The sequence below is a fragment of the Heterocephalus glaber genome, unplaced genomic scaffold, assembly GCF_053883595.1.
Source record: "Heterocephalus glaber isolate CG9 unplaced genomic scaffold, H.glaber_assembly_v1.0 deba00001446, whole genome shotgun sequence".
NCBI classification, from domain to species: Eukaryota; Metazoa; Chordata; class Mammalia; order Rodentia; family Bathyergidae; genus Heterocephalus; species Heterocephalus glaber.
This window is the reverse complement of record NW_028258298.1, coordinates 3,382,874-3,406,053: the sequence shown is the minus strand read 5'-3', so window position 1 is coordinate 3,406,053 and position 23,180 is coordinate 3,382,874. Positions and strand designations below refer to the sequence as shown.

General features: G+C 42.4%; 1 protein-coding gene across 10 annotated transcripts in view; it reads right to left on the bottom strand.

Moving 5' to 3' along the window:
- The window catches only part of Opcml (opioid binding protein/cell adhesion molecule like), a 1,190,405-nt gene that overhangs the window by 31,656 nt on the left and 1,135,569 nt on the right, over window positions 1-23,180 (bottom strand). For 5 of the 10 annotated variants that reach the window (XM_087214240.1, XM_004862649.4, XM_004862651.3 and 2 more), the window contains 3 exons: window positions 19,014-19,151; window positions 18,313-18,433; window positions 17,694-17,845 (listed from right to left, as the gene is read on the bottom strand). In XM_087214240.1, the coding sequence (XP_087070366.1) occupies window positions 17,694-17,845; window positions 18,313-18,433; window positions 19,014-19,151 (411 nt within the window). Of the gene's footprint in view, window positions 1-16,769; window positions 16,797-17,693; window positions 17,846-18,312; window positions 18,434-19,013; window positions 19,152-23,180 lie in introns of all 10 variants that reach the window. The other 5 variants (XM_087214241.1, XM_004862648.3, XM_004862652.3 and 2 more) reach the window with 3 other exon arrangements.

Genomic DNA, 23,180 nt, shown 5'->3' with positions numbered 1-23,180 from the left:
TAGAAAATAAAGATTTTTAAAAGCTGAGATAGTACAGGGTCTGCTTGGACTACACTCAAGTCATTTGGCTTGCCTGTGATGTGTATGGCATGGTATGGATCTATGCCTTGCTTGATAAACAACTAAAGCAAACCTTTCATTTGCAAAATCCAGGTCTCTCTCTTCACCAAGGAGCATAGAAACTATTCCTACCTCAAGGATTTTAACACACACATATTTTTTCCTCTGACTTAGAACGAATGCAATGCTCCTATAAACTAAAGTCATATTTACTTCATAGCTTCAAGTCTGGCTTATCTTTCTCTGTACCTTTGCTATAGGTTATTCATGAACAAGAGCAGGGTTCATGTTCTAGCATAATGCTATAGTTCCATACAGGATCCACAAGCATTTATAGAAATTAGCCTAATTCTCAGGCCTGTGGCAGTCTAGAAACACATCCTATGGTATATTAGACTATAAAGTGTACTAAGTTTGAATGCTCAAGTTGAAGAACTAGGTAATTCTCATATTGTCTCTTGCAAAAGATGAATGGTATAGGTTTATAAGGAAATGAGTGTGCAGATTTTCAAGGCTGACACATTTCTATGAGTATCTATTACATATATATATATATATATATGGCATATATAGTGTCATACTTGATTATGATCTGTTGTATTGATTTCTGGACCCCCTGCAGATACAAAAATCTGGACTCTCAAGTCTTTATATAAAAAGGTGTAATATTTGCATAGAACATGCATATACCCTCCTGTATTTTTAAATCATCTCTAGATGATTTATACTAGCTAATACAATGTAAATGCGATGTAAATAATTGTTACACTGTACTGCTTAGGGAATAATAACAGGAAAAGAGTATGTACATACTCCATGCAGAAATAATATTTTCTATCCACAGCTGGACCTGGATGTAGAATACATGCATTTGGAGGTATACATACACATATGTACAATTTTCCTTAAAATAACTTTCATTATATATCTATATGACATATATGTATGTGTGTATATATATGTTGTCTAGTTTTTTATATTGATATCAACTTGAGAAACAATTGAAACTTGTGTTTCATACTAGAGAAATAAAAGTCTCTAGTGTAGGAATTACTTTATTAGAGGTTCTGCCAGTGGACTTAGCATTACTGTGGATGGAATGCCATCTGCACAAGACTGGATACAGCTAAAGACAGAGGACAGAAAAAATACACAAGGAAAGCAAAATGGGAAAGAGTGAGGCAGGAGAGAAGAGGAAGAAGAATCCTGGATAAGTGCCTATTTCCGGCAATGTGAGCAAGATACTCAGTGCCCATTATGTGGAGGGGTCACTGCCACATTCAACTTCTATGGAGTTCTTCAAAGAGTGGAAATACTCTTATCTACCAAGTGCCTACTGAGTGATTTACTCAGTTCAGCTTCCTGAAGATGATGATGATAGCACATTTATGTTGTGGTGTCTTATGTGTAAGCATGGTTCTAAGTGCTAAACATATTTCAACTTAATCATCAAAACAACTCTATGATATATTCACCATTGCTATTGTCACTTTATAAATGAGGAAACTGAAGACAGAGAAGTCAAACACCTTGCCTGTGCTCACATAGCTTATACACCTAGGGCTGAAACAGACCAAGACCCTGTCCCTAGTCTATGCCACTGATTGCTATAGTTCTATTTCCTTCCTTTGGAAAATGACCATCTGTACATGTTTTCCAGGGACCAAAGCATCATAGTGTGATGGGAGCAGTGGATTGGGAACTCAATTTTATGTGCCTCTGCTATTCTCTAGTTGAGCAGCATCCCCCTCGGGGCCTGGTTCTTCCACCTGCAAATTGAGGGGAGGTTGAGTTTGATGACTTGTGCTGCTCTTCTCTTACTAATGTTCTGAGTTGTCACATAAATGGAGACTCTACATCTGGTGCCAGGCAGGACAGCTGGTGAGAATCCAGATGGTCTTCTCCAGGTGATACAAAATAATCCCATTCTGGCATTTAGCACCACTGCATGACCATCTCTTCCTGAGACAGCAAGAGGGCATGAAATAGTCCTAGATCTTGCACGTTTTCCTTTTGGTCCCAATCTCTGTACAGCTCCATGGAGTTGTTTTGTTCTTCAGCAGGTATTATGAACATCTGGTTTGTAGTATTAGATGATATAGCAATTTATTGCCAAAGTACCTTTGGTCAATCAGTCTATGAGAAATGACTGAGCTACTACAGCCAGAGAAGTAAACTAACTCACTGTGGTAGATATTAAAGCCAGCATTCCTTTTCTAGTACAGATCCTGCATGCATTTGGAATCCGGCTACTGGTTCAATGGCAGGACAAGTGGGGCTCCTCAGGAGGGTTCCCAGGGTTGGTTCGGAGCAGAAAGACAATGGCTTATGTCTGTGTGCCACTTTCAAGGTTGGAGGGGTGTGAGACAAGTGCCATCAACAATGAACTGATTCTTTAATTGCATCTTTACTGTTTGAATGGAAATGAGGCAAAGAAAGCACCTGAGTTGAGTCACTCCCACTTGGTGCTATGTGCTGCAGTCACTTCCCTAATGCTTCTTTGTTCTTTAATTTAGAAAAAGTGATGGATTGCTGTTTAAGTAATTTGATGTGGTCCCATGACCTCACAGAGCTCCTATGTGGTCCCATAGGCTACAATTGGCTTTTGCATATGTTAGTTTAGTGAACCTTCAGTCACACTGTGTTCTAGGGGAGGACTGGAATGAAAAAACTCTTCACACTGTGCCCAGCTTGAACACACATCTGCAGAGTCAGGTTGAGAATGTTTATCCTTTATGGTGGCTTCTTCAGGTCATAGTGGCATGGACTGCTCCAGATATATGCTAGTCACAATGATGTCAGTTTTAATGTTAATAAATAGAGTGAAAATTCAAATGGTACTTTCATTTTTGTGTCTTTAAAGAAAGTTAGTTCTTATCTAATCCTTTATTTGGAACTGTAAGGCAGATTTTCAATTATGTGCCTGCTTCATGAAACTGACCCTAAAATGCACCTGGGGATGCATCAAGGGCTTGAAGCTAAGGTGGGGATGAGAGCTATTAAGTGACAGGATCCATGGGAACATGGTAGGAAAACACCCAATGGGCCCCAGGAAAGTTTCCTAAGCATCCTGCCTCCTCAATTTCCTTGCTTGTCCCTGAGGCCTGAAATATTCTTTGGGGTAAGGTTGCTGACAGTTCTAGAAGTGCATCTAATCCTGGCAACCTTGGAGTTAGACCAATTTGGGTTTAAACTTGGCTCTGTGACTTACCAGCTCTGCTGTCTTAGTCAAGGTACTTTGTATTTTTTTCCTGAACATAGAAGTGCAAAACTTTTAATCTATTACAGGAATAAAAGATTAAGGTGATTGGTATAATGCCTGGTATGAAGCAAACTTGTGATGGAGGGGATGCAGCTGTGAATTGAGGGTTCCACCCTCACATGTTCCATTCTTGGTTAGCTTATGCAGTTCTTTCCCAAAGACACTGAACCCAGAGTGAGGCTTTGCGGGGGTGAGAGTGAAGCAGTCAGATCGTTTATGGTCAGAATCCCTACTGCTGACAGGCTGCTGGCAATGACCGCTTTGGAAGACGAGTGGCACTGAGCAGGGTGAGGGGAGGGGCCCAAACCAAGCTCCACAGAAGAGTCCAAGGGCAAAGGAAATGCACCCCAAAACAGCCCCGGGGAGAATTTACTGGGTGTCTCCATGTGCTGGGCTCTGTTTTCAGAAAGACAGTCATAGTCACTTCTTTCAAGAAGCTTATACTCCTGCAAGGCTGAGGATAGGCTCTGTCCTAGTCCAAGGAAGCAGACAAATCTTTTCTTAACTGCTTGCAGATTTGGGGGAAAGCCATCTGGAACACATAACCCCAACTTTCTTTCATCTCAGGAGCACCCTGCCTGTTGAGGACTGAATTTAAGGGTCAGAAAGAACTGGATCTGAAATCTGGCTGTGCTACCCACTACTAGGAAGAGGTTGGAAGTCAACTTCTCTGAGATAGTTCTTTAATGTGTAAAATGGGAAGAGGTGGTTTAATTGGCCTTACAGAGCTGCTCTGAGGGTTAGTTAAGATGGTATGTAAAAATCACTAAGTCTAAACAAAGAATGGGAACATATAAGATGAATTAGAACTGGAATGATGCTTGGTGAACACTAAAACAGCATGTTGTGTGGGTGTCCTGCTGTAACTATGCAGAAAGATCCTCTGGACTAGTAGGTTCTCAGAGATAACCAAAGAGGAGCAGAAAGCAAACTTGGCAGTGGCTAGGAAGAGAGTGACTTGATCCCTTCTGGAGAGACTTGGTGGGGCTGCTAACCATAGATAAAAGCTTCCTAAGAAAGACCAGTTATTCTGAGCAAGTGTATTTAGAAACCCAATTCCTTCTTGGGCAAATGCCACACTTAAGGAATCCTGCTCTATTTATGGTTAACAATGACTCAGTTCAAGAAGAACGGCTGCTACAAATATCAGGCTTCATTAAATATTTTTTTTCTGGGATAAGTTGACAGTGAGAACATGTAATTATGCCCTTTCCCATTATTCCAGTCCCTCCTCCCTCACCCTTTTGAATGCTAAAATTAATTGCTTCCTTCATGCCTGAAGTTGAGCATCTTTGAAAATAAAAGCTGAAATGAGGATGCAAAAGCCACAAAACAAACTGTGAATGACAACGACAAAATACCTTGGGGACAGATATGCAGACAAAAATAAGTTCGTCTTCAGCATGTAGAAAAAAAAAAAAAGAGGTAGAGAGACAGAAATGATAAAGTGGAAAATTCCAGAAATAGTAAAATGTCTGAAAGGCCAGTGAGTGTGTGCACCATGGACCAGAGGACACTACATGTCCAGACTTGGAGCCCAGCAGGAGTTAGACAAACTGACTTTGGTATTAAATATTCCATGCACTAGATTTTTAAGAAGAAACTTTGGTTAAGAGCTTTGAATAGAATTAAGCCACACCTACAAAGTAAGAACTGTGCACTCATGCCTACCCACCTGGGACTACACATTTGTGGCGGTATTCAGGGAATGGCTCAGCATCATCCTCAGTGGCAGATTTTCATAACAGTACCCCAACTCCGCACAAAGCTCCCAGAAAAATATATGAGGTTTCTGATGAGATTCTGCCTTATTAGAGATTTTGAAGCTTAAAAATGTATTATGAATTGTAAGTGATGAAAATATTAAAATGTATCATTTGTCCTTTCCAGATCATAATGGAAAGATACCCCCATTTTCAGTAACAGTTAACTAAATAGCTGTAACTTTACTAAAATGGCAAATGGGAGAGTGATCATTTTAGAAAGAAAGGAAAGAAAAAGAAAACACATGCAGGTTGAACTTGTTGATAATGCAGGGAGATCAATGAGATATCTGAAGTCTAAGAGGATACAGTTTTGTTCTGAAGTTTGGATAGGTTTTATAAGTATGATTATGAACTGTGTGACCTTCCTAATGAGAAATCAAAGGGATAATGATGTTCTTGGTGATTAAAAGAGGAGCCCAGGAATCTAATTAGAGGATGTATGCGTTACACTTGTTGGTGAAACATAAACCTATTTTCAGCAGTGCTGGCTGATGAAGGCACATCATTTCCCTTCAAAGGGAACTTTTCCTCCATTGTCTTTAATTACAGTGGGAAATATGGCACTGGGCTGTTGAACAAGTAAGATTACCCGGGTTTTGCTGCATAACCAAGACAGGCGGATGAAGAGGCACACAAGGAGCCATCTTTGTTTTGTTCTCCTCAACACACCCTGTTTTGTGCTCACCACAAGACAAAAGCCTAGCAAGTTAATATCAGAAATTAATTCAAATTTGTAAGCTCATCACAAACCTGAAAGAGACAAGACTTCGGTCTGAGTGCGTGTGTCTCTGCTGACATCAGCACACCCGAAAGCTCAGTGTTAAATTCTAAATGCTTCAGCTAATAGCCAGATGTCAATGATTCACAGAGAGGAGGTGGGGTGCGAGCCAATGAGGAGGCTCATCAGGAATAAAATGTGAAATGTCTGCATTTTCTCCTAATATGTTGACATTTTGCAGGTTGGGGAAAATACAAATGATTATGCTGCTGTCCTCAGCCAAAAGCAATGGTATTTCTCTCTGATTCATTCCCTCCCACTTGGATTTAAATTGTACATTTGGAAAATAAAACTCATATATGTTATTAGCAGGAAGTGGGTAAACATGTATAGTCTTTGCTGTCTCTGCAAGGTTTTCCTAAACAGTGGATGCAATGTTTGATAGAGTCCTCTTCCGAAGGAAGACCCTGAGAGGAGACCCCAAATTTTCAAATTCGAATTGGACCATATGAGAGGCTGGAATGCAAGAGAAAGTGAGAGAAATAGTGATTTGGTGTCTCGGGGAGAGATCTTTATAGAATCTGGCTTTCCTTTCTCAAATGTATAGCAGCTGTAACTGATGCCCCCATTGACTCAAAGATTTATTTGTTAATTTCAACAAACTTTTATTGGGCAACAACCATCACATGATACAGTGCTAAATCCTCTCATTGAAGAAACAAATACAAACAAAGTGTAGGCCTAAGGGTAAGTCTCCATAAGAGCCCGAAAGATGAGGGATAGCATCTCCAGTGGGGCTCAGAAATGCTCCACGGATGAGCTGCCATTATGCAGAGCTGGGAAGGGTAAGTAGGCTTTCATCAAGCAGAGAATGCGGCAAGGCCTGCATGTGGGACCCTCTGAGATGGGGACACAGACAGAATCCAAGTTACAAAGAAGCATAGGATTAAGGCCAGGCACCAAAATCTGGTGTTGCCACTTCTATGGCAGAATTCCTAGGTATCTGGGGGGAATTCTGTTACATCATTTAAATTCTTTGCACTCTAGGCTCTTCTGTGAAATGGAAATAATAACATTTCTATCACGAAGAATTTGTAGGTATCTAAGGCCATGTGTAGTTGACACTCAATAGAAGGCAGCTTCTTCTTCACTCCCCTACCAAGGCATTCACCATATTATGTTGTAATGGCCTGATTGTTTGTTGGCACAAGGTCAGAAACTGTTCCTCTGTGCTCCTCAGTCCTTAGTACAATTCCTGGCATATAGTAGGCACCAAACATATGTTTGTTGACTGGATGAATGAATGGATGATAGAAACAGAATAGAAGGAATCTCAGCAAAGGCTGGGCTGTATCAGGGGACCTGGGACCCAGGAGACCCCACCTGTTGGACACATGGGAGGCATCAGGAGGCCACATGAAGTTAGGAGGGGAGGCTGAGCTTAATGCAAACAGATTTCACATCCTACTTCTCTGGCAGGCTGGGGTTTTCAGCCACCGAAATAATAAGGTCCATCGTGAGTTTTGGAAAGGTCACTGCTGTGGCACCCAGATTGGAGAAAGGCCAAAAGACAAGGAGCCCATGAGAATATGTCGTCATTATTCAGGCGAGATGCACCTACAATGTGAGCTAGAGTGGAAAGCAGGTAATCAGCACAGGCTAAGTCTACCTGCCAGGGCTCAATGCCTCGCAGCAGGAGAAGTCACAAAGAATGGTGAGGGTTCTGTTGAGAATACACAGACACTGAGGAAGGCACACACTGTGGCAGACTGATACCAGTGTGGGGAGAGTTTGAGTTTAGGGTTCCCATGGAGGATTAAGGCAAGGGCAGTGGTATTTAGCTCAACATTCAGGATGGTGCCAAAGGTATAGATTCAGATGTTATCAGGACCATTGCTCAAAAGCTACCAAAGGTGCCCTCAGAAAGTTGCTTGAAAAATGGATTCTCACGGCCATTCACAGAAATCATGATTAGGGGATTCTGGGGCAAGGGTCATAAATCTGCAGTTTGAAAACACTCAAAGTAAGCTGAGTGTAAGAAATCCTGTCCTTATGATACTTGAAGATGTGAGGACCCTTCCATCTCTGCCTGGAATCCTCCCCTGGGCTGACTTACAGGGCATTAATGGAGAAGCTAGAAGCAGGCTAGGTAGAAAGGTAAGAAGGAAGTCACTCCCTGCTTATATTACAGATGTAAGTAGATGGGTAGTAGGTGTTACAAGAGTCTGGCCAGAAATAGGCTACAGATATTGAGTATGCCTTTTAGAGGTTGGGGGTACCAGGCAGAAACACCATGAGGTAGGGCATGGAGGTTTGCTGAAGAGAACCTCCCGCTCCTTGTGCCCACTTGTCACATTCCACTTAGAGCCACAGGGGGAATGGCACAGTGGTTAGCACACCCAACTACAGGGAAGGAGAAGACAGAAACAGGAGTGTGAGGGGGGAGGCATAAAGCCAGGGATGTTGAGGGCTCTGAGGTACTGGTGGGATGGAGTTGCAGAGGAGCTGAGTGATGCAACCTCTAGCTGAAGACAATCTAGTTTGGTGACCCAATCTGATATGCATATTTTTTCTGGTGGAACAGCCATTAGCAAAAGAAAATAGAGACTCTGTTCTCAGGCCTTGCAGGAACTGTTGAGATGAAAGTTAGGCAGATCTGCTCTGAGGGAATTGAAGCTCTGCCTGAGGAAAAACCCAGAACCCAGATGTTTCCTTAACTGGGTGTTTGGCCGTGTTCATTTGCAATCACAGGATTCCTATGAGTTGTCCCTATACCTCATACTTAACTCTTAATGTAACTAATTTGTGTCACTACAATTTCACAGACAAAATATGAGAAATCTGCACTTCTCTCTGCAGCACTCCCTCCTTCTTGGCTTTGTGTGCTTTTGCTGTCCCTCTTCCCTGCCAGTTCCAGTAATCCAGGTGTTTATATGCCTCATTAAGCACATCATACTCTCTGCAGTGCTGGATGCAATCTAGTCCAGAATCTTCATCTTTGCACTCTAAGGACAGAGGGATGAAATCTCTTGCTCAAAGCCCAGAGGAAAGTGTTGGCACATAGAGGAAAAATGAGAGACTCCCACCAGGGACAGAGCTTTAGCCAGCAAGTTGAGCCCAGCCACCCCTGCTGCTCATAGGACTGGCAAGACATCAGGCACCAAGGATCCAGGTCCTTCAAGTGGCTGTGTCCACTCCATAATGGGAAGGGCACTTGGAGTAAGCTGCTTTGCAATGGTGTGGGGAGTTGGCTGCCATTTCCTATGATATGGCTTTGCAGAGCTGTCCTTTATACGGTGTATGTGTTCTGTTATTTCTCAAATTCAGATTAGACTTAGAAAGCTAAAAGTAAGCTGGTATCCATATTGTTCTACCCAGATATTGTACAGACAGCAGCAGAACAGACAGCACTGTAGCTGTTCTGTATCAGAAGTGGACTGGAACTCAGAGCTCCTGGTTGCTGGTCCCGGTCTCTCCTCAGCCTTCCACTGCCCATCAGCCCTGCTGCTGCTGGGGCTGAGGAAAGTAGGTGTCAGGTTTTTAATCATAAATGCATGTTGGATTTTGTCAAATGCTTTTTCTGCGTCTATGGAGAGAATCATATGGTTTTTGTCCTTGGCTCTATTGATATAGTGTATTACACTGATTGATTTGTGTATATTGAACCATCCCTGCATCCCTGGGATGAATCCCACTTGATCAGGGTGTATGATCTGCTTGATGATCTTCTGCATTCTGTTTGCCATTATCTTATTAAGGATTTTTGCATCTATGTTCATTAGTGAGATTGGCCTATAGTTCTCTTTTTCAGTTGGGTCTTTCTCTGCTTTGGGGATCAAGGTGATGCTTGCTTCCAGGAATGAATTTGGGAGTATTGCTTCCCTTTCAATTTCATTGAAGAGTTTAAACAGTAGTGGCAGCAGTTCCTCTCTAAATGTCTTGTAGAATTCAGCAGTGAAGCCATCAGGGCCCGGGCTTTTCTTAGTTGATAAGTTTTTAATTACACTTTTAATTTCATTGCTTGATATTGGGTTGTTGAGAATTTTTAGGTCTTCTTCGTTCAACTTTGATAATTCATATGTATCTAGGAATCTGTCCATTTCTTCTGTGTTGTCCATCTTATTGGTGCATAGGTTCTGGAAGTAGGTATTGATGATCCTCTGGATTTCTACTGGGTCTGTTGTAATTTCACCCTTTTCATTCCTAATTGCATGGATTTGGGCCTTTTCTTTCTTTTTTCTGACAAGGTTGGCCAAGGATTTGTCAATTTTGTTGATTCTTCCGAAGAACAAACTCTTGGCTTCATTGATTTTTTGTATCGTTCTCTTAGTCTCCATTGCATTGATTTCTCCTCTGATCTTTATAATTTCCTCCTTTGTATGAGCTCTGGGGTTGTCCTGTTCTTCTTTTTCTAGAAGCTTGAGGTTCAGCATCAGGTTGTTTAATTGGGCTTGTTCTGTTTTGCTAATATGCATATTCACTGCTATGAATTTCCCTCATAAGACTGCTTTCATTGTGTCCCATAGATTCCGATATGTTGTATTGTCATTGTCATTTAATTGAAGGAACTGTCTGATTTCTTCTTTAATTTCCTCTGTGACCCATTGGTTATTCAGGAGTGTGTTGTTCAATTTCCACATGTTTATGAAATTTTTTGAGTTTCTTTTGCTATGGATCTCCAATTTCATCGCACTATGGTCTGATAATATAGAGGGGATAACTTCAATTCCTTTGCACTTACTTAACATGTTCTATGTGTGAGTATGTGGTATATTTTGGAGAATGATAAAAACCCTACAAAAATTTGGAATACATGGTCTCTACCTCAAACTGATAGAAGCCATCTATGAAAAACCAACAGCCAATATCATACTAAATGGTCAAAAACTGAAATCCTTCACACTAAAATCAGGAGCAAGGCAAGGATGTCCACTATCACCACTCATGTTCAATATAGTTCTGGAAACATTAGCCATGGCAATTAGACAAGAGAAAGGAATAAATGGAATAAAGATAGCTAATGAAGAAGTCAACTTGTCATTATGTGCAGATGACATGATACTCTGTACAGAAGACCCCAAGAACTCCACCAAAAGTCTTCTAGACTTAATAACCAAATTCAGTCAAGTAGCTGGTTACAAGGTCAACACACAAAAATCAATAGCTTTCCTCTACACAAATGACAGACTCACTGAGAGAGAAATAGGGCAAATAATTCCTTTCACAATAGCATCCAAAAAACTGAAATACCTAGGAATCAACCTAACAAAAGAAATCAAAGACCTCTTCTCTGAAGACTATGGCACTCTGAAAAGAGAGATTGAAGATGATATCAGAAAATGGACAGATATCCCCTGCTCCTGGGTAGGAAGGATTAATATAGTGAAAAGGTCCATACTTCCAAAACTGCTATATAGATTTAATGCAATTCCAATTGAGATCCCAGCAGCATACTTCATGGACCTTGAGAAAATAATCCAAAAATTCATTTGGAACAAGAAGAGACCCAGAATAGCAAAAGCAATTCTAGGTAACAGAGACATGGCAGGGGGTATCACAATCCCCAATCTGCAACTCTACTACAAAGCTACTGTGATACAAACAGCATGGTATTGGCAAAGAAACAGACTTGAGGACCAGTGGAACAGATTAGAAGATGCAGAAACAACACCAGACACACTCAGCCATCTCATCTTCGACAAAGGAGCCAAACACCCTCACTGGAGGAAAGATAGCCTCTTTAATAAATGGTGCTGGAAAAATTGGGCTTCAACTTGCCAAAGATTAAAACTAGACCTATATCTCTCGCCATGCACTAAACTAAAATAAAAATGGATTAAAGATCTAAATATTAAAATAGAAACTCTGAACCAGTTGGAACAGAGGTTAGGTAGAACCCTTGAAGACGTTGGTGGAGGAAAAGATTTTATGAACAAAACCTCAGTTGCCCATGAACTAGCACAAACAATCAACAAATGGGATCTCTTCTTATTAAAAGGCTTCTGCACAGCAAGAGAAACCACCAGCAGTGTGAAGAGACAACCCACAATGTGGGAAAAAATCTTCACCTGCTCTTCCTCAGATAAACGTCTACTATTTTGAATCCATAAAGAACTTAAAAAGATCAGACCTCCCAAATTTAAAGACCCAATCGAAAAATGGGCATCTGAAATGAACAGACATTTCTCAGACAAAGAAGTAGAAATAGTAAATAAATACATGAAAAAATGTTCAACATCACTGGTCATTCGAGAGATGCAAATGAAAACAACTCTGAGATTTCACTTCACTCCAGAAAGAATGGCTGCTATCATGAATTCAACCAATAACAAATTCTAGCAGGGCTGTGGGGAAAGAGGAACCCTGCTCCACTGCTGGTGGGAGTGTAGACTGGTGCAACCACTGTGGAAATCAGGATGGAGATACCTCAAAGAACTAGGACTGGAAGTCCCATTTGACCCCGCTATTCCACTGCTGGGGATCTTCCCCAAAGAATTAAAAGAATCATACCACAGTGATATATGTGTGCCCATGTTCATAGCAGCACAGTTTGTGATAGCTAAAACTTGGAAACAGCCCAAATGCCCATCAACTGGAGACTGGATAAAGAAAATGTGGTTTTTTTATAAAATGGAGTACTACTCAGCCATAAAAAATGAGAAATTAGAGACATTTATAGCTAAGTGGATGCACATTGAGGCAATACTCTTAAGTGAAATAAATAGGACTCACATGTATAAATACCAAATAGTTTCTCTGGTGTAAGAAACTGAAAGTGTAAATAAGGACTAAATGTATAATAGGTAATGTGAAATAGGAAGAAAAGGGGCAAAAGGGAAGGAAGTGGGAGGGCTAGGGAAAAGGATAGAAGGGAATAGGATTAATATGAGAAAATGGAAAAATAGGAACAAAATCTTTGTAAATAGGGAGGACTGGAGGGTGTTGAAGGGAGGGCTGGGCAAGGGTGGAAAATAATAACCAAGAGAGAATATGTAAAGGTGCAAATTTCCAATGATGAATGTCATTATATTGTATACCTAAAATGTACCAATGATTAGAATGAATAATTGATAATGCAAAATAGGAAGAAAAGGTCCAAAGGGGTAGGGGTAGTGGCAGGGGCAAGGAAAAGGAAAGAAGGGAAAGGAAAAATGCTGAGAAATGGAAAAAATGGAAATAAAGTTTTTGTAAATAGGGAAGGGTGGAGGGTGTGAAGGGAGGGCTAGGAATGGGGAAAAAATAAGAACCAAGATGCATTATGTAAAGGTACAATTCCCAATGAGAAATGCAATTGTGTTGTATACCTACAATGTACCAATAAAAGAATTTCATAAAAAAAACAAAAAAGTAGGTGTCTGCCATAATGCTTGATCTGGCATTGTGCCCACACTTCTGGCTCTGCGCTTTCTGACGGGAAGGTGGCTGCTGTGATGAGAAAGAAGCATTTCACATCAATGCCAACCACTGGTTGATCTCTGATGAGCACCTATCATCTGTGTTGTTTCTCACTTCTCCTGATCATTTCCTGTTTCAACCCACTCACCAACTCACTGTCTCCATAATCGCGATCTTTGGTGTTCTCTTTAAAGTGGTTTTATCCCATTTCCCTTTGCTCCTTGCTCGTCAGTATAGAAATATATCACAGATGTGTGTATGAGAGAAGAAGGCTGTGTTGCGACCACCGGGACAGAGTCAAAGGGAGCTCTCAAAGAGCAAAGCTATAGCCTGTGAGGGTAAACACAAATGCACATCTGGGAATGGTGCATGTGTCTGGGAAATAAGGACACAGAGGTTTTAAATGTAAAACTAATCCTCTACCAGAGTGGGTTCTGAGGTAGGCAATGAGCACAGAGGTGAACTGAGTCCAGGAAGTGGGTCCAAGCAGACACCTGCCAGGATGCAGTTCTGCCCTGAAGAACATGCACAGGTATCCACCGTGGGTGCCAATATTATGCACTGCATTGAAACAGCAGGCCTAGGCACTATACATGTAGTGTATCAGCTCCAATCACTGCTCATGTGCTTGTAAGCCAATGTGATCTGAGTGATCTGCCTAAACTCCTAACTTCCTCACTTATAAAATCGAGATAAATATAGTACTTACTCCATAGACTCATTAAATGAGATGAAACATGTTAAACACTCAGGTTAGAGGCTGTGTACATAGTAAGTGGCTTATGGTTATGATTAGTCATAATTATAGGGCACTGAGGACTAGAGGGAGCAGACAAGGTCACCAGGAAGCATGGGTTGACTGGACATTATCTGATCTTGTCCTGACTCTACTGACATTCAGTTATGGCACTGGAGAATGAGGCTGTGTGGGGACCACAGAGGACATCTTATCCAAAAGGCTCTCACTGTTGGAAACACCAAGGCCTGCCCAGCCAGAGGCACTCAGCTAGGAGCACAAAGCCTGGACTCAAAGACCCTCTGAGATGCACAGCCCTTTCTCCATCTTGGCACATTTCAGTCACCCACAGCTGCATGTTTAGTATCACCAAACACAACATTCTGATCTCTGCAGATGTTCATGCACTCTTTAATTCACAATGCTTTCCTGACCAGCTACCACGTGTAGATCCTTGTGTTAGGTACTATGGTTCAAGCCAGATATGGTCCCTATGTTCATGAGGCTTACAGGTTGGGGGGCATTAGTCAAACAAAGTAACTGAAACAAAAGCAAGATCACAACTGTAAAGTAAAGCCCATGGGAACAAAGAGTCTGCTCATATGTCACTGTGGTGTCCTTACCACTTAGAACAGTGTCCTGCTTGTGACAGGTACTGAATGAGTATTTGTTGGATAGATGCCAGCCTGAGGACAGTGGCAGTCAGAAGCAATGTGTGAGACAGGGTGCACTAGGGAATCTGATCTACTCAGAGTGGTCAGGAAAAAGGTGCTGAAAAGCAAGTGGATCCCAACTGGGTGAGTAAGACAGGGTGAATCACAGGGAGTGGAGAGGGCTGTAGTTCAAGGGCAAAGGAACTTTCTGAAGGAGAAGAAGATATATGTCCAACTGAGCAATAGTTCTGGTAGGTGAATGAATGGAACCAGCAATAAGATGAAGCATGTCACAAGAAGTGCTGAGCTATACCAGATGGAATCATAGTGCCCTGCATGGATGCACAGCTTTCAATTCACTGTATCCGTCTGAGGGGCAATTTCCTACTGAAAGCTCACAGTGACACTTTTATGTCAGCAGACAGGAAAACATCATCCCAATTTCTGTTCAATAAACTCAGGCCTTCAGTATGAAGCTATCAAGGTTATTCAACTAAACCCTTTATGATGCTCTTGTTTAATCTCACTAGATGTTTGAGGCAGGCATTAAAATCCCACCTTAATAGCACATATGAGGACAGGAAAGCTCAGCAAGGATGAGTGACTCATGTTGCTGAGTCAAGATGTAATTGTATGTTTTTGCTATGAATTGAACTGTGTCCCTCCAAATTCTGTATGTTGAACCTCCAGGCCTCATAGTGAATGTATTTAAGATGGACCCTATAAGGGTCAACAGAGGTTGTTAAGTAGGATCCCTGATCCAATGCAATCAGTGTCTTTAAAAGGAAAGACACCAGTTGACCACCGTTCATTACTCCAAACTCCAAGGAAAGGCTATGTGATGATTTCACAGTTGGTTAGAAGCCAGGAAGTGGACCCTCACTAAAACTTAACTGACTGGAACCTCCATCTTGGACTTCTAGCCTCCGGCCAGGAGTTTATCATCTGAACCACCCCATCTAGGGTATTTGTTGTGGCGGCCTGAGGAAATTAATACAGTCTTGGTGTACACTGGTTATTGCTCCAAGCTATGACTTGCCCCCTTCCTGAGTCAGTGGCAGAGACACAGACTCGAGTCACCTGGCTGATGGTCCCAGGTGTCGCTGTGACCATATTACCTACTACAGGAGACCTCATTAACTGACGGGGAAGGGGGGGCAGGAGCAGAACAGTGTCCTAGTCCTGCACTCTCTGCTGTGTTATCAGCACTGAGGGACGGAACTCATGGTCAACACAGCGTGGCAGGCTCTGCTTCTGTGATTGCCCTGGATTCTGAGCTGTGAAAAGTGACAATCACAGAGCTGACCCTAGCCCTCGGAAATACAAATGTTATCACTTTCCATGTGAATGAGATTGACATCTTAGAAAAGTAGGGCTTCTAATCTTTCACCCTGGAAACAGAGCTGACACCAGCACTGCTTCATCTTAATGTAAGAGTGCATGTTAGTATGGGTACCCCAATCTCTCTGTCTCTGTCTCTGTCTGTCTCTGTCTCTCTGTCTTTCTCTCTGTCTCTCCCCCTGCACCTGTGTACATCCTCCAGAACTTGATGACAGGTCCAATCCTGGATCTCATCACCTGTTCATTAGCTGTGTGTCTGTCAGGGTTACACAATCTCTTTGTTCACCCTTTCACTGCTCTGTAAAATGGGCACTGACAGGATGCCTAAAAGCCAGTAAATATCCGTTCAATGGTGGATATTACCATTATGAATAATGACCTCAAGTACTTCTATTTTAAAATAAAGTTTTTGGAACAAAGTCAGTAGGTATCTTTGCCTTGGGCAAAAGAATAAAACATTCAAACTAGGGTTACTGCTCCTCACAAACAGTCATGTAATAATCCATATGCTCTCTAGGCCAGGTTTCTCTCCATGCTGCTGTGTGCAGAAAGAGCAGAATACTCATTACTGTTGGAGGCAACCAGATGGAAGTTTGTTATTTGGGGGTTAAATCCCCTTCCCCTGAGAGCTACACTGCCATTCCATTACTGTGTGTGAAAGCTGTAATATTCTACATGCTTGTTATCGCATCTGTGCAAACCAGCCCTCTTGAAGTCTACCCACTCTGGAGAAGTGCACCAGGGAGGGGAACAGGCAAACCTGTCTTTGAAGTTGGCTTAAACATAAAAGCATAGGCATTCAAGCAGGCAGAGGAAGGAAGGAACATGCTGTACCCACCTGCCACTGCTGATGAGGGGCTTATTTCTAAGACATACACAGCACAATGCACACACAATGCAGAGAGAAAACAAAAGACATAGATCACACATTTCAGATGGTTGGTGGACAAAATTTAGTTTGTGTCAATGCTGAAAGCTTGCTTGGGGTCTGAGGTGCACAACAGAGAAAGGGATTTCTCTCCATCTTCTTTATCAGATGCTCCCCTCTAACCAAAACCCAGCAAACAAGCACATACATACACATAGAAACTAGCACAACAAGCTGGTCCTGGCCCAGGCTGTGAAATGTGGGACAAGACTGTGGACAGAGCAGTGTGGGAAGAGGAGTGAAGGAAGGAAGGGCTTCCAAGAGGCTAGCCGTAGGGGAAAAAGAGACCTTCAGAGAAAGGCCTCCCACTGCAGTTACAAATGGAACAGTCATCTGGTGAGGACAGAGACCTCTGAGCCATTCACCTCAGTGAACAAGAGTGTGCTGTGGCAGTCAACACGAGGGTCATGGCAGCAGCACTTGAGTTGGTTTAGCACTGTCAATACATCTCACCAAATCACAGGCTCTTGCTACGAAGGTTTCTTATCTTAAAGTTTCTAGTTCACCCCCACAGATACAGCTTTAGATCATACTGTAATCAAACAGCTCCAGGGTTCTATCTTCTTTATAGATTCCACATTCAAGGTGATTCAGAATTTGGTTTACTGCTTTTGAAAGGGGTAAACATTACCTCTTGAAGAGCAGGTCAGTCGATGACCTTACAAACACCCCTGTGTTACATGCTGGGGGAATATAAGGAGGAGGATTTCTTATCTAAAGGTGGTGGGCTGAGCAGTATGGATGGACACAGGCAAATCATGCCTTCCTCCCTCCTGAGTCCTTTGAGCTCCCCCATGAGACTGAGCCCACTGTGTCTAGGCATCCAGCACTCACCATACAATGTAATGCTGGCATTGGTGTTTCCAAGCGTGTTGGTGGCCACGCAGGTATAGTTTCCATAGTCCTTCTCTGAGACATTGAAGAAAGTCAGAGTGGATATGCGGCCTTTGTTCTCAATCCTCACTCCATCCAGGCCAGTGGCTAACCTGCAAGAAGAGAAGATACTGCTGTCCCGGTCCTGCAGATGGATGGAGGAAGCCGGCAGAAGGTGCTGAGACAATGTGAAGATATCACAGATCAAATCTGCAAAGAGGATCTATGTCCAAAACCTCTAACTAACCTAATCCCTCCAGCTCAAACCCTAACTACCACAGTCTCCAACAGGAGGGAAAAGGAAAGAATAGTCATGGCCAAATCATGCAATTGACTGGCTTCTAGCCATCAGGGACTACCATGTCTGCAACTAATCTTAGATTTGGAAATAAGGTCAATTCATTTTGTTGACTTCCCAGCTTTCTCCATTTTTATCTTCTGGTTCTAAAAGAGACTCTTACAGAGGAGAGTGGGATACATTTCTAATTTGCTTTATCTTTACCCTGTACTTTACTCCTCTTTCCCTACAGGGACAACCCCACAGCTCTGTCTCTTGTCTGGGCTAGCTCCTTGAAGGTACCTGGTATCTTCCTTGAACCACTGGAACTCAGCCATGGGAACTGCAGAGGCCTCACAGCTCAGGATGCCCTTCTGACCCACGGAGACACCAGTATTCCTGGCTTTTGAGATATAGGGAGGGTCTGTGGGAAAAAACCAAAAAAAGTAAACCACATAGGATAATCCACATAAGACATGACAGGTACATCCAGCCACTTGCTACTTGTCTTGTGACATCCTTACTTCCTAGTAAAATGACCAGTGATTGTAAGAAAAGAATTTTGTTTGCCAGGCCTGGTGGTGCATGCCTATAATCATAGCCCTTGGGAGGTAGGGGCAGGAGGATCGCTGAGAGTTTGAAGCCAGCCTAGACTACATAGGGAGTTCAAGGCCAGCACTGACAACAGAGTGAGGCTCTGTCTGAAAAAACAAAAACAAACACACATGCACGCGCTTGCGCGCGCGCACACACACACACAGAAAAAGAATTTTATGCTTGAAGACATTGCATTTACTCAGCATCTTCTTTGGTCTTTAACCCAATTCTAAGTCAGAAGTTGGGCCAGTGTGCTGAAACCACTGACAATCCCAGAAGGCTCTAGGGAAACAGGAGGCAAGGGAATGAGTGTAGGTCTTTCAGAAAATGGCAATGACATTACCAACTCATCCACTTAGCACTGGAAGTTTCCCCCTGGAAGGCCTTGACAGGAGTGTGGCACTCACAGTTGACAGTGATCTTTACTTTCCGCACATCTGGCGCAGCGACATCATTCAGGGCACTGCATTCATACTCCCCGGACTGGTCACGCTTGATGTCAGAGATTTCCAGGTATTCGTCTTCACTCACAAAGCCCTGGCCTTCTGGGAGGGAAAGACAGGCAGAAGACAATAAAGAAACTGTTAAACTGGGGACAGAACTGTATTCACATCCACAGGGTAAAGAAGGAGAAGGAAGAGCCATAATAGGGGTTTGAGCATCAAGTAAATAATACAGGACACTGTGAAGAAAGTCTGGGTGAGTCGTGGATTAATGCATTTTCAGCCCAGCACTTTAGTTTTTTAGGGCATTTAAGTAAGAAAGAAATATCAATATTTTCTTAAATGATTATCATGAGTATTAAAAGACACACAATAAACAATACAGTTCATTAATAAATCTTTTAAAGAGAATAGTGAAAGGTAATATAAAATCTGTGGAATAACTTTAGGTTATATTTGTATGAACAATATTTTCCTTTTTCCCTATGTAGAAATGCTTTTATATATAAAGCCCTAATAACCACTACTAACTACTTGTAGTGCAAATAAATGAATACTTTGTGTGTTAACACAAATTCATAACTGTTGGTTCAGTTTCAAATTTAGATGGAGCCTTCCATAACGTATACATATTTTAAAGTATTATGTTGTACATTAATAAAAAATACGGTTTTTACCAATTAAAAAATTTAAAAGCTATGGTAGATAAGATAGAGAAAAGGATGAATGAATGAATGAATGAATGACTTCATCATTGCTACATAGTAGATACTCAGCAACAATTTGCCACAACAACAAAAAAAGGTATTTCAAATAACAGCTCTTTGGCTATGAGAAGAGCTCATGGATTTAGAGTGTGATTTTGGGGGGCATTCTGGGGATCTCATTCTCATGCACTTATGAAATTTGCAATTCATGATCCAGAATATTCTGGGGCTGCAAGGTTTGCTTTGTTTCCAGCCACCATTACATGTTCTTGCAAGAGCAGGGGAAAGAAAAGAAGGGAAAGGAAAAAATGAGAAAAGAAGGAAAAAACAGAAAGAAAGCTTTTGTAAATAGGAAGAGCTAGTAGAGGGGTTGAAGGGGGGGAAGGGGAATAGGAAAAAATAAGAACCAAGATATACCATGTATAGGTACAAATTCCCAATGATGAATGTGATCATAATGTATACCTAAAATGTACCAATAAACTTAATGAATAAAAAAAATCACATGCTCTTGCAACTATCTGGACACTACACCTTATTTCTTTCTTTCTTTTTTTTTTTTTTTTTGGTACCGGGGATCGAACTTGGGACCTTACGCTGGCGAGGCAGGCGCCAGAATCACTGAGCTAAATCTCCAGCCCCAACACCTTATTTCTTATCCCTCACCTTGTGGTTCAACACAAAGAGAACAAACCTTCTGCCTTCAAACAAATATTGAATTCTCTTGAAATACCAACTCCCATGAAGACCCAATGAAGGCCAAAGGAAAGGCACAGCTATTTTCCTGTCTCCTAAACCTGTGCCTTTTGTGCTTCTAATTTGAGGGCCAAATTAGTTTTCAGGACATTGAAAAGGACTCCTCCCTCTCCAGAGGCAGATTCTGATCCAGTGGGTGGTTGTTTATCCCATAGCTAAGGTCCCTTACAGGTGTGGAGCAGGAAGGTGGAGTGTGTGTCAGAGGCCATGAGGATTCAGGTGCTTTGTCATCCTGACTGCCCCAGGTCTAAGCTTTGAGAAGCTATCACAAACCATATCCCAGGCTATGTGCTTTTCAGCCCCTGCTGCTTTCTCAACTCTATCCCCTTTCTCAGGCCATCCCCAGCTAGAGTGTAATGTCATTTACTGGATGCTGGCCATCCCTAGGGGCCACACACAGAATAATTTGAGTCACTCCAAATCAGCACCCTTCTGGGATCTCAATCCCATGGAAGAATGATTGTGTTGACCAGCAAGAGTAGTTGATTTCCCACTCCACCTTTCCCAGGACCTGGACCTGGGGACAAGGCCCAGGGCAAGCCCATAGGGGTGAAGTCCAGAGTTGAAAGGGAATCTGGCTGTGCATGAAAGAATGGCTGGCAGGTGCAGAACAGAAGACCTTCCTATATGGAAGGAGTGGCACCCAAGAGAGCAGCCACACTCCCAGCCTTGGAAATTAGCAGGCCTGGCTGCTCCATGGCAGCAGTGGGAAGCTGAGAACATTTTACAGAAGATAACTGTAGAGCATGGGGCCCCCTGGGGCCTGGGACTGAGTCCCTCACTTTGTGGTGTCTCAGGGTGTTGTTGATCACAGTGCAGCCAAACAGGAAGAAAGAAAACAACGCACTTATGTAAAACAGGAACTGTTATAACACTGCCTCATTAAGTGAGAAATCGCATCCTGTCAAGTTGTAAGATAAAGTGTTTCTCAGATTTAATTTGCATATGCATTCCTCAGGGTCTTGGAACAATATAGGTTTGGATTCAGTAGGCCTGGAGGTGAGATTAGGCATGATAAGGAGTGGCCGGTGCCCCTGTGCTGTAGGGCTGAGCCATACTCAGGACTGAAACTGCCAGGTGTGACCAGGCTATGCCTGTGCTCAGGCTTCCACACTCAGAAGCTCTAGGTCTGTGCTGTAGAGGGCTCTTAAATTCCCTCTAAAGGCAATGTGTTGGAAGTTTGATGCTTCTGCGAGGTGGTAAAACCCTCAGATTTGGGTTCGGCAGGGGCCTGCAGTCTTTCTTTATGGGATGTGCCCTTGAAGGACTAGTGGGAACCCAGCCACCCTTTCTGGCCTATGAGGTAAGTGGCATTGCTCTGGTGCACACTCCCACCATGATCTGCTGCCTCATCACAGTGGTCATGGGCTGAAAGTTTGAAAAGGTGAAACAGAATAAACCTTTTTCTCTCTGTAAGTTGATCATCTCAGGTGTTTGTCATTGTAACGTGAAGCTGACTAACATAGTCTATGAAGTTGTTAACTGGTCAAGAAATATCCTGCTGAGATCCAGAGAAGCCTGCATCTCAAAGTTGTACCATCATAGGGGTCTGGGGCTCAGAGAGAGAGACACTGAGGCTGACAGCCAAGATCCTAAGAGCTAAACTTTCTATCCTCTGACTACAAAATACACATCTTCCACACATGGACGTCTTTGCTGATGAACGGGAAGAGGCACAGGGAAGGTGATTTAGATTTCCTTCACTACTTTGAATGCTGGGTGAGATTTTTCAAGTACAACAAATCTAGGTTGCTAACCGCCTGAGACCCAGGAAACTGTGGGGTTGGATGCTTTCCTTGCCTTCTCAGCTCATAGTTGAAACAGAATCCTAATTCCATGCTGCAGAGAAGGGGACAGAAGGCAGCACATATTTTAATCCTCTTTACTGGCTGCTAGGAAGCCACCTTGGTGACTATGGGGGATAAATAGGAGCAGGGAGAAAAATTTGAGGAAAACACAGGTGAGGAAGAAGAAGAGAGGACAATGAAGGATGTGTTGGGATGAGGAAGAAAGAAAGGCAGGCAAGATGGACTGGGAGCCACTGGAAAACTCTGAGGATACATTCACATTGTTGTGGGACATAAACTCGTACAACCATTATGGAAATCAGCGTGGAGATTTCTCAAATAACTAAAATTAACAATTCCACATGACCTAGTGATCCCCCTTCTAGATATCTTCCCAAAGAGCTTAAGACATCATACTACAGTGGAAGATGCATACCACTATTTATAGCAGTGCAACTCCTAACAGCTAAATCCTGGAATCAGCTTGCATACCCATCAACAAATGACTGGCTAAAGAAGGTGTGGTGTCTTTACATAATGGAATACTACTTGGCTATATAGGACAAATTTAAGACACTTGTAGGAAAATGGACACAAGTAGAAAATATAATGTTGTGTGATATAAACTGGACTCACAAGCTTAAATACTATGTAGTATCTCTCATTTGAGTAAGGCAGAGTACAAACAAAGAGATCGATAGAGGATAGATAGAAGGAGACAAGGGGATGGATCTCTTGTGAATGAGAAAGGATCCAATAGACCAAGAGCAAGGGGTGAGGGAGAGGGGAAGGGGAAATAAGTCAAATAAAGATAAGCCATGTACAGGAACCTAATAACCTCAGTGAATATAAACATTACATGCCATAAACATGAGCTAACA